This window comes from Mesitornis unicolor, unplaced genomic scaffold, assembly GCF_000695765.1.
Source record: "Mesitornis unicolor isolate BGI_N332 unplaced genomic scaffold, ASM69576v1 scaffold2806, whole genome shotgun sequence".
In the NCBI taxonomy this organism is placed as follows: domain Eukaryota; kingdom Metazoa; phylum Chordata; class Aves; order Mesitornithiformes; family Mesitornithidae; genus Mesitornis; species Mesitornis unicolor.
The window spans coordinates 90,131-101,478 of record NW_010192799.1 but is presented as its reverse complement, the minus strand read 5'-3'; the positions used below and the strand labels follow the sequence as shown (position 1 = coordinate 101,478).

The following is an 11,348-nucleotide window of genomic DNA, read 5'->3' as shown; positions in this document are numbered from 1 at the left end:
TACGGTGGGTTCTGTTGAGATGGGATGTTGAGGGGAGATGGTGCGAGGAGGAGTAATGCTCTGTGGTTACTCATACCTGAAGCACATAGCCCGGTTGTCTTGGTCTAGCTGCATCCAGACCGTTAAAAACTATTAGCCAAAAACTTTAAATAGCAATGCCTGAATTGCTTATAAATCTGGAAGAGATTAGAGAATGTGAAAGGAGAAGGGGCTGAGCAGCCTCTTCTATATGCTCTAATGCTTTGGTCCTTGGCTCACAGCAGACTCGAAGCCTTACTTTAGTAAAATAAAAAATCTCTGCCTCTTTATAGAATGCTTAATTTTGTCAAAGTGGAGACGGTCGTTAAAGCATGCATTGAAACAGGCCTGGTCTCTTGGTTATGTTTACCTGGCAAAATGCTAATTTTATGTAGTAGGTTATCTGACCATTTTGCAACTAGATCTTAGTTGAGTGAAGTGCTTATCCCAGCAGCAAGGCTGTCTGTAGAATGTCCTTACAAAACGAGAAGTCCTTAGTAGTGAAACTGTGAATGGGAAAAGTAAGCTTGGTTTTGCATGCCTTAAAAGACAGTCTTCAAACCAAATCTTACTTTTTGTATTAAATAAGTTAATTTCCACTCCATGTTAATTCTTTCTATGAATTTCTTTCTTGTTAATGCTTCTCCTAAACCCTTTTCCCCCCACTGCTTTCCTCTGTGTTTTTTTTTCCTCAGTAAATATGGCAAGTAATAATTTTTCCCACTCCACCTTGAAGCCAGGGTGAATTATCAAACACACCATCTTATTTTCCTTATTTTGAACTTGATTCAATTAAGAATGTTTTAGTTACAGAAGGACCCATAGCATATTTTTGGGTACCTAAAGCTAGTTCATGCTCTTGACCTGGGTTGCTGTGTGTATCTGAAGGATACTTGCACTTTTTAAAAACTGGCCCATGTTAACAATGCTCATGGTAACTGTCATGTGTATCCTTGTCTTGACATTAACTGTGCTATAACTTGATACGTGAGATCCCTACAATTATCTCTCACCTAGAGCATTGCCTTATCAGCATCTATTGAATTTAACAAATAAAAAGGACATCTGGCAGTTGACTGAATTTAGGAAGTTGCTGTTTTGCTGTGGGTACTCATTTCTAAACTCTGTAAGTTATGATTCCTCTTTCGATTTTTTTATTTCAAAATAGAAGCTGACAATCTGAATTCATATTACTGCTGCTGGTTTTTGAGGTGGCTGGTGCATTCATCATTAGGTGATGTGTGGAGAACCTTTAATACAGCTGTAACTTCTTTTCTCCTTACAGGCTTCACAGAGCTCAGTGTGCAATTAAACAGACTCAGGTAACTGTTCAGAAGATAGGAAGGGAGATTGAAGAAAAGCTGAGATGTACCTCTACAAGCAACGAACTGGTAAGATCATAGTTTAAAACCTTTCTGTGGGCTTGCTGAAGCACCTGGCAGATGTCTTGGCTTGCTTTTTTAACACTTAAACTTGAAATATTTATTTAAACCTTGCATTTCAAATGGGTACTCATCTGAGAAGTGTAATTTAATGATTTTAGATTTGTCTGTGTTACTTGGATTGATGGAATGCTTATCCTATTTTTACCTTTATTTTGTATAATTGATTTTATACTATAAAAGTGTAAGCATTGTGCAGTGTGTGAAAGAGGTTTATCAAGAAAAATAAACTTCTGATGATTTAGATAAGTCTTGACAGGAACCGGGGTAGATTTAGAGTGAGGTGAGTCTGCTGACTGTATTTTCTTGCACCTTTCTGGCTTTGGGTGAATAGAATTCATGCAAAAGCTGTCACTCAAGTGACACATTCATTTTAAGCAGAAATTGTATTAAATTTGGCAATAGCTTTTGACAGTTTGTTTTGCTTGTCCTCTTCCCCTCTCCAAAAGAAGTGTACTAACTCTAGGTTCTACTTTCTGCCCAGAGAGAACAGAGTGGCTCATGGTGATTTCCTTATATTGATGTGCACTTGGTGCCTTGTATAGGAAAGGGCAAACTTGTGATGTGAAGTTACTTCATTGCTGTAAGGTAGATTCTGGGTTAAGAGTACTCAGTTCTAATTGCCAAAAATGTCAAACTGATTTAAGGGTTTGACAAAGTGGAAGAATGGGAGTTTCTTTACGCACTTTGATTACAGGGTTGCATTGCAGACAAAGCAGCAAAGAAGTCAACTCCCTTAATGGACAATATAACGTCTCCTGTGAGTGACTCCAACCCTGAACTTCTTTGCCTTCTCCTGGTATCTTCGCTATTAAAATATTGTAACCCTTTTCTTTTTCTTGGTTATGGATATCCTTGTTCCTTGAAAAGGCTTTTTCTTTTAAGTGTGTGTGAGCAAAACCGTATGAAGAATGCTAAAACCAAAAATTACAGTGATTGTACAGGTGATGCAACTTCTTGGCGACCATAGTCTATGGTATAAGGAAGCAACCATGGTCTATGGTACAAGGAAATAATTACCTATTTTTCTTCTCCTTTTGTTTAATAGTGGAAACTCTTGTTGGGCTTCTGTTCCACTTCATAAATGTATGAACTATAATTTCATTCCTTAATACTGAGTCATGTTTCCTGCTGCAGTCTTGAAGGCTGAACATAAATGTGTAATTGAAGCAAATATGAAGTGGAAGGAAGAGTTTAACAAGATAACTCTTTTTTTTCAGGCAGCTATTGTTGAAGTAACATTATCTCCATTAACCGCTTGAAAATGTGAAAGCTGGCCAGGTTACCCAAAGTGACAGTGTCTGGTAGTACTTACACAAAAGCTGCTGGCAAACATGTCTAACTGCCCTTTGAGAATTTGAACTCTCTCAGTGGTGTGATTGGACTGAAGAGATAAAACTTTTCCCTTTTGAATCTGTCTTCAGTTATTCTCAACAAATATCTATTAAACGTGGCAGATATTCCTTCCTTAAAACAAAACAAAATCTATTTGTAATGGAAAATTCTGCTTCACTGTGCACGTGGCAGCATGATTTCTTAGTGGAGACAGTGCATTGAAGGAAAAAACAGGTTATTTTAAAATACAAGAGTAGATTTGGAGTAGGTACAGGTCAAATCCTGAAACTTTTAAAGAAGGGGTCCTTCAAATATAATTGTAATGATGTAGTCTGCTCCTCCAGAATATGTTCTTTCCTTTTGCATCCTTCCCCCCCCCCCCAATCAAACTGAAGCTGGGAGTAATGCAACTCAGATATTTCCAACCCTTTTCCAGCTCCCTGCCTCAGTTCAGTATAGAGTCCTCATTGCTCATCTTTCCTCTTCTTGCTGAACCCTTTGCCAAGGAACGAACGCTCATTGTGCTGCTAGTGCTCTCCTGTTAGTTTTGATGTGCCTGTCCTGCAGAAACTTCCTCCCATCTTTCCTTCCTCTCTTAATTTCTGCCCTGAACCAAGTTGCACTGCTGAGCACAGGAGTAACAAGCGCTGTAGGACACAGATGGATTTCTTTCCTTCCAAGCCAGCAAAATGATTAGGGTCTTTGGTAACTATTGCCTGTGGTAATCAAAGATCTCAGCCTTTAGTCTGGCAGACACTAGTGTTATCCTATTTTTCACTTCCCTCCTATCACTTCTTTTATGGAACTGCTTGTGTGCAGAAAAAAATATATTTTTTTTTTAATCTTTTTGTCTTCCAATAGAAAAAGGAGAGTGAATGTTTACAGTTGAAGATCCTGGTGCTACGTAATGAACTGGAGAGGCAGAAGAAGGCCCTTGGTCAAGAAGTAGCCTTGTTGCATAAGGAAAAAAATACTCTGCTTGACAGAGGTAAGTGGAGAAAAGTTACTGCTTCCATTGCAGATATTCATAGTCCTCTGATCCGAAGAGAAGTAGACTAGCTTATGATCATGGTGACCAAAATGAAGTTGCTATTTTGGTTTAGTTGTTTTTGGGGTGGTTGTTTTTTTATTTATTTTTTGGTTTGGTTTGGTTTTTTCTGTTCTGGCTCTAACATGCTTGTGTTTTTCTTAACCTGAAGTTTGCAGCCAGATAGAATCTCTTTACCATCCGTGTTATACTGAATTCTGGACAGCAGATTCTGGTATTCTGTTGCTAAATGACTTCTTAATATGACACCTCTCTACAGAAATCTTAAAATCTGTGCTTAACTGGAATTGTATGAGAAAATCAGAAGAGCTGTACTGTAATGCAGTAAACAGTGGCTTGATGCAGACACATCATAATGTCAGAGGGATGTTACTGTACCTGTTATTAGGATCTTATTTAAAGTGTTAGAAGACAAAAATCCCTCTTAATAGCTTATTACATATGTGAAAGGCGAAATGCTTAATTGTCTTGGCATTTTGTTTTACTGGGAAAGTGCTCTATAGTGAAGTGCTACATCACTGTCTTTTTGGAGCTCATCAGAGACCAAGATACACAGATTTCTGATCTTGTTGCAGGACACTTTTTTTTTAATGCCTAGTTGATTCTAAAATAGTTTTACACTACGAAAAATGAGGTTTTTGTTATTTATTTAGCTCTTGCTATGCAAGTATTGAGATCCCCTAACTGAATTACTCTACTGCTGTGGATATGGGGGGGATCAGATGTTAAGAGGGAATGAGACTTTGTTGGTTGTATTTGGCTGGTTAATGGTCTATAAAATGCATGGAGACTGGTGTTCCTTCAGCACCGTCATTTCCCAGTTTGACAGTGTAACGTGGAAAATGGGAATCTAAGAGTAAATGAAGGATTATTGCCAACATTTGTGTTGATATCTACTTTGAAAACTTCAGATAACTAAGAAAATAATAAATATTATTTTTTCCTGATTCTTTATGTTCTTTAGAAAATGCATTTGAGACTGAACACCAGAAACTTCAAGACCATAATGAATCCCTGCATGAATTAAGAAAGGAATGCACTGCTAAGAGGTAAAGGGACCTATGCTTTTTCTGCAATTGGAAAGGAAATACAGACTTTACCCCCTCCCCGGAAGTGTTCAGGGATGGGGCTTTGAGCAGCCTGGGCTGGTGGGAGGTGTCCCTGCCCATGGCAGGGGTTGGACTGGATGAGCTTTAAGGTCCTTTCCAACCCAAACCGTTCTATGAGTCTGTGACTTGAGAGTAGCCCCTTTGAAGTGGGACTCGTGGCACCAAATTCTTCCTAATGTCTCCCCAAAACTTCTGTTAAGATATCTCTGCTACAATTTGTGGATACCTAAAGTGATAATTAACGGTGGCAAGTCTACAAGAGAAGAAAACTGATGTTTGGTTTGCACATGCAGACTACAATTGGAGTTTGAAGTCCGATTTGGCGTTAACACAGCTTTGAATAATTGTCATAGTAAACTTACGCCTATAATATGAGGTACAACTGAAAAGGAAAAGTTAGCTTTGTCTTCTGTAGTTATCTTTCTGGAATTACCTAGCTTTTTGAGGGAGGGTAGTCAATACTTAAGAAGATGCAGAAGTGATACAAGGGCTTGATGCCTCTACTTAAAGCTGTTGATGAAATTAATGGTTTTGGAATCTCTTTCCGTAAAGAGAACTGTTTTTGAAGATAAATGCCCAGCAGACTATTCGATGCAAGCAATTGCTGTCGGAGCTATCTTATATCTACCCTATAGATCTGGTATGTTTTTAATGTTCTAAAAATCTGCTTGATGTGAAATGAACTTCCTATTTACTACACTTTAAGCAAATACCATGAAATTTGCGCTTCGCTCATGCTGTTTTTTCCAGCTTTTTCTTGGACTTGGTCCTTTAAATGCAAACCTCACAGGGAAAGAACTTATGCCAGCATCTCTTAAATTGTCTCCACTATAAAAGTAAAATAGCTGTAGCTGCAATTTAATGGATACTTTCTATTTTGTTTACAGTTATATGAAATAACCTTGACATTAGGCTACATGAACTTTTAATAGAGTGCACATAAACAGATATAAAATATTTGAGCTTTAAAACCTTTTATATAATGAACTAAGTTGAAGCTCTTTCTTCTTTAAAAAACCCTGTATTTATTTCTGAATTATATGAAATGTGGACTAAAACACTATGTCAAAGTCACTCTGGATTTCACTGAATCTTTAGATTTATTTTTTTTCTTTACAAAAATGCTTTGTTGTCATTGGATTTTGTGCAGGTTTCTGTTTCCTGGATGTTATTGTTCCATTCTCATTTTCCATTTTTTATTTTAAACTTACAGAATGATCAGAAGGATTACTTTGTTTGTGGAGTCAAGCTTCCTAATTCTGAAGACTTTCAAGGTAGCTGGATATTCTTAATTTAGTTGTTACAGTTGATGTTGCTTCTAAACTTCATAAAATTAAGTAAACTGATAGCAATGGCTTAGCATCCAAATTTCTGACTGGAAGGGTCTAGACTAGAAGAAAACATTCTGCATTATTTATCCATATTTCCTAGCTAGTACAGAGGAAGTTACTGTTGATGCTTGACAAAGTTCCTCTATCTTCTAAGACTCAATACTGAAGCGTTGGAACAGGTGGTTACCCAGAGAGGCTGTGGAGTCTATGTCCTTGGGGATGCTCAAACCCCGACTGGACGCAGTCCTGGGCAACCTGCTGTAGCTGACTCCACTCTGAGTAGGGCTAGGACTCTGCAATTTACAGAGCTGCCTTCCAGACTTAGTGATTCTGGAAAATATTTGGGTCTGACCTAAAATTCCATTGTGGCTACTTTCAGCCCATAAATCTTGATGGGGCAATGTGCACAAATCTGTTCAGTTTACTGTAGTTGCCAGTGAACTTGCAAAATAAATAACTTGCATAAGGAAGACTTTAAAGCTGCCTGTCAGTGTGGAGTATTTTACAAGTCAGCTTCTACTTTAACTGTCTACAGTCATCCTGCTGCAGAAGCAAATGTCAAACATTTGTAGATGAATGCATGAATTTAAACTTCATTAAAATCCACTTGAGAATTTCTCACTCTCAGTACTTCCTCACCCTGCAAGGCACGTGGTTTCTTGGGCAAAAGCCTCAATCAGTTGCCTAACTCTTTAAACCCATCCCATAGATACTAACTTGTGCTAACAACTGGTATACTGGATGCTAGAATAATGGAGGAATAAACTTCAAAACAAATCAAATTGTCAGTATGACAAAAATCAGTCTATTGCTTTGTTTTCCTGGTTGCACTGAATGTGGTAATGTACTCAGTTTGTTAATTCTTGAGAAATCAGTGGCGTGCATCTTTTGTTCCATTTTCAGTTTACAGGTATTAATTCCTTACAATAGAATTACTAATTCTTTATCAAAGCCTCTAGAAATATTGTATTATGAGGAAGAAGTACTAAGCATTCAACTTGAAATATGCAGTTAAATTTGAAAGCAAGCTGTCTGATATGTATCTTATTTCAGACTCTTGGTAGATAATACTTTTTTTAAAAAATCAAGCATCTGAAGCATAAAAAAAAATTATTCCCTAAAAGCCAGTTTTGCTGCAAATGTTGAATAGTTTTTGCAGGCTCGTAAATGGGAGGACTCTGTATTGGTGTGTTCACTTACAAAGAAGAAAAACAGAGAAAGCAAATGAAAAACCCTTACATGGCTAAAGGATGTAATCTGAATCACAAACCCTGTCTCTGTGCCTGACACGTGAAGCTTTAAGGTTGAAACCTTAAGTGTCAAATTAAAAATGATACTTTAAAACAATGAATTAACCTATGTTCTTCCAGTTATTGGCAGAGAACAGAGTTCATACCCTGGGGTCCGTGCCTTTCCAACTGATGTTGCATTAGTAAGGTTGTGGAGGAATGCAGCTTTTCCCTGACCCCGGTCATACATGTCAGCTGCATCCAGAGAAATGCAGAACGCTTAAGACTTGAATTTTGTCTAGGGAATTTTGTTTCACTTTTCCCATCTCTTCTTTACCCTCCCTCACCCAGATGAATGTTGAGAACAGTAACTTTTTACTTTGAAAGTGTAAAATTGAAAGGAGAACATGGCATCGCTCGTTTTACATTGCCCTTTAATGAGAGAAGCAAATACAATGAACTGCAAATAATTGTAAAGCAATCTAACTTTGTTTCAGACTTGCACCTATTCTTAAGCTATAACTTCTGATAGCTTCATTAATTGTATCATTCTCTAAGCAATAACGATGAACTTGTTCTGAGCCTCCAATGAGATCGAATTGATTAAATAATGAAAACTTTTTGTTATTGACAGCAAAAGATGATGGAAGCATTGCTGTTGCCCTGGGCTACACCGCTCACTTGGTTTCAATGATTTCATTCTTCTTGCAAGTGCCACTCAGGTATCCTATAATTCACAAGGGCTCCCGGTCTACAATCAAAGATAATATCAATGACAAACTGACGGAGAAAGAGCGAGAGTGAGTATGTCATAAACATGCTTACGTAGTTTCTTCAAAACAACAACCCTCCCACCCCCTCCACCCCTTGAACAGTCTTGGGTAGTCGAGGTCAGGTTGGATGGGGCTTTTGAGCAACCTGGTCTAGTAGATGATGTCCCTGCCCATGGCAGGGGGGTTGGACTTGGATGATATGTAAAGTCTCTTCCAACCCAAACCATTCTGTGATTCTTCGAAGTGACACAGAGTTGGACGTTATTTGTTCCTGCTTTCAGTGGCTGTGGGACAATTGGTTCAGTTGAGTTGAGCTTGAGTCTAATGTTGGAATTCTGTGATCTAACAGGGTACCTAGTCCAGTCATTCTTGGTCTGTTGGCAGGCATATACCATTGATTAGGCTTCTAATAATGATAGAAAAACTTAAATAGTATGTCTTATAAGTAAGTTTTGGCTGCTGTTTGGATCCCTTGCCTTTTGTATTTTGCTACTCATGATGGGAATAAAGCACAGATAGAAAGTGTGACTTCACTGAGGAGTTACTGCCTGTACTGGAGTAGTGGCTCATAAACATGAGAAAATAAATAGCTTTCTTTAACGCAGAGGATTTTAATAAATTGAAAAAGAGCACTGTAAACTGTTATCTACTATAAATCAACTTAATATTCAATGAAGACTTCTTATATTTATTCTGTAATCATGGTCTTTCAACAAGTAGCTACACTATTGTTATTGTTGTGCTAATGGGAAACTGTCTTGCTGTCCTTAAATTCATTCTCTGACTCCCTTCTCCTGCATTTTGTCACCTCACTTATTTTCCCACCGTCTTTGCACTTGTGTGCTCTAATACGAAAATAGTGGCAATTATTGGTTAAGCTTCACTTTGTAGCCTGCAACCACAGAACTCAAAGGAATGTGACACTGACCTGCTGTGGGCAGCCAGCTGCTCTGCTCTGATCATTTGCTGCTGCAAAGGCAGGCTTACAGCACCAGTAATTTTGTTTTTCCATGTGCCGTGTTTGAAAAGGGAGAAAAGGAACAAAAAAAAAAAATCACAGAAAACCAAACCAAACCACAACAACAATGAAAAAACCAACACGCTCCCTCCATACAAAACCAAACCAAAAAAACCCAACCCCCTAAAAAAACCCCCAAACTTTCTCTTTTTGGAAATAGATAAGCAAAGTATGATATTTTAACACTAATTCCTAATGGTCCAAATCAAGATGGAAGAGTCTTATTGTGCATAGTTGACATGATTAGGGATTCTTGGAAGTGTCTGATTTCTCTATGAAGCTGCCCTTAAAACTCGACAGAAGCTCAGCGACTTCTGGCAGGACAGCAAAGGTAACTTGCCATAAGAGTTAAACTCACTGAGGTCTTCCTGTTTTGACACAATAAAATATGAGTAGTGTAATTATGTCTTGCAAATTAATTTTGATGCCATTTTAATTACTTGTTCAAACGCTTCCTGGGTAACTTAATAGAACATTAATCTGGTTTGCTCCAGATTAGTTCTCTGAGCATGTGATCATACTCCTTCCTGTACATCACTTTCAGAAGGGTAGCAAACTGGAACATTTATATCTGGAAAACAAATCTATGAGAAGTAGAGCTACCCGTGTGTGGGTGTATAAAGATTAAACCAATTTCCTGTTGTCTGAGACAGATTGGAAGATTTAGTCCTTCAGGCTACAGCCTTCCAAACCTCATGACTTAATACTTTATTTCACAACAACTTTATTTCTGAAAAGGAGAAAGTTTAGCTAAGTATATGAATCCCTGTTGGGCCATTTACCTGTGTTCTGCAAGATTTTTTCAGGATTAACTCCTGCCTGAGATCTTCTCTTCCTAGCTATTGGAGAGTCAATCCTAGCAACTCTCGAAGGACTTCTGTTGCTATAGAAAACCTCAAATGTCTTAACTTGCAGTTTTCTTTCCAAACTAATAGCTCGTGTTTCTCACCTGCTCCTAACTGAATTGAACATAGCAATTAACAGGCATTATTAAATTTCTTTATTTCAGTGACCTGTCCTTTAGCAGTGTTTCAAACTCCAGTATAAACTGTTGAGTAATTACAGTGAGGTTTTCCTGGTACTCAGTCTTTACTACAACACATAGCATTGTGATTATTGAATAGGTTAAACATTTTACTTGGCTTTGTAGCTTTTTTCCTGGACTGCAGGGTTGCCCTGAACTTCCTATTAAGAGTTTCTAAAAACTGTGCATTGGGGGAATAGCTAATGTTTTCACTTGAAAGCAATTTCATAAGTACATGTTTGTTTTTGATGTCATACTGTATAAATGTGTCACTTCACTCAAGTTTCTTTACCACCTTTTTAAAGCCCTTATAATAAGCTGGTTAAATATTTTGAGAGCTTTCAGAATGTGAGTTACATTTGGGAAATATTTTATCAGCTTCAGATCTGTTTACTTGGATGATCCAGGTCACTTACATCTCAAGATTCTTGTAGAAGTATTCAATTTTATCTGCTGTAATTCCTGTTATGTTGGAACTTAAACATTAGAAGAAGTATGAGGCTGTGGTGAGAACTTAGCACTTGTCTGGCCACGTTGCTAAAGGTAGAATGATGTATAGCATACCAGCCAGTGACATACAATATATGATCAGCTTTGTGATTGTAGAGATATTAGTGTTTATAATATATTCAGTGACTGTTCCCTTCTTGTATTACATAAAATCTTCTTGGTACTACTAAAAAGCTGTAAGTTTTCTTCTATAAATCTACTTTTATTACTTTCTGAACCACAAAGCTAAGGCAAGAATATAATTTTAACTGAATATCTCATTAAAGCACTTCTTCAACGGTCCATCTCCAGAGTCTGTCAAATATGTTGGAAGAAGGAGTACCATTCCTCAAAAGTTCTGGAGTCTGAAAGGTTTCAAAGAAAGTGATGGATATGTAACTCCCAAATTTAAGCTACTTAAGACAGTAACACGTTCCTCTCTTCAGTGACAAACAGACATGCTTGCTGAATAAACTACCTAAATTCCTTGGCACTGTTTTTTGTGAAATTGAAGCCTAGCACTTCATCACAT

At 37.7% G+C, this 11,348-nt stretch overlaps 1 protein-coding gene across 1 annotated transcript in view; it reads left to right on the top strand.

The window, feature by feature from the left end:
- Positions 1-1,303: 1,303 nt before the first annotated feature.
- Positions 1,304-11,348, top strand: part of UVRAG (UV radiation resistance associated) — a gene marked incomplete at its 5' end in the record, with an annotated part of 53,934 nt that continues 43,889 nt past the window's right edge. Inside the window, 6 exons of the mRNA XM_010187213.1 lie at positions 1,304-1,409; positions 3,657-3,783; positions 4,808-4,892; positions 5,505-5,592; positions 6,166-6,226; positions 8,147-8,312. Of these exons, the coding sequence (XP_010185515.1) occupies positions 1,304-1,409; positions 3,657-3,783; positions 4,808-4,892; positions 5,505-5,592; positions 6,166-6,226; positions 8,147-8,312 (633 nt within the window). The remainder of the gene's footprint in view (positions 1,410-3,656; positions 3,784-4,807; positions 4,893-5,504; positions 5,593-6,165; positions 6,227-8,146; positions 8,313-11,348) is intronic.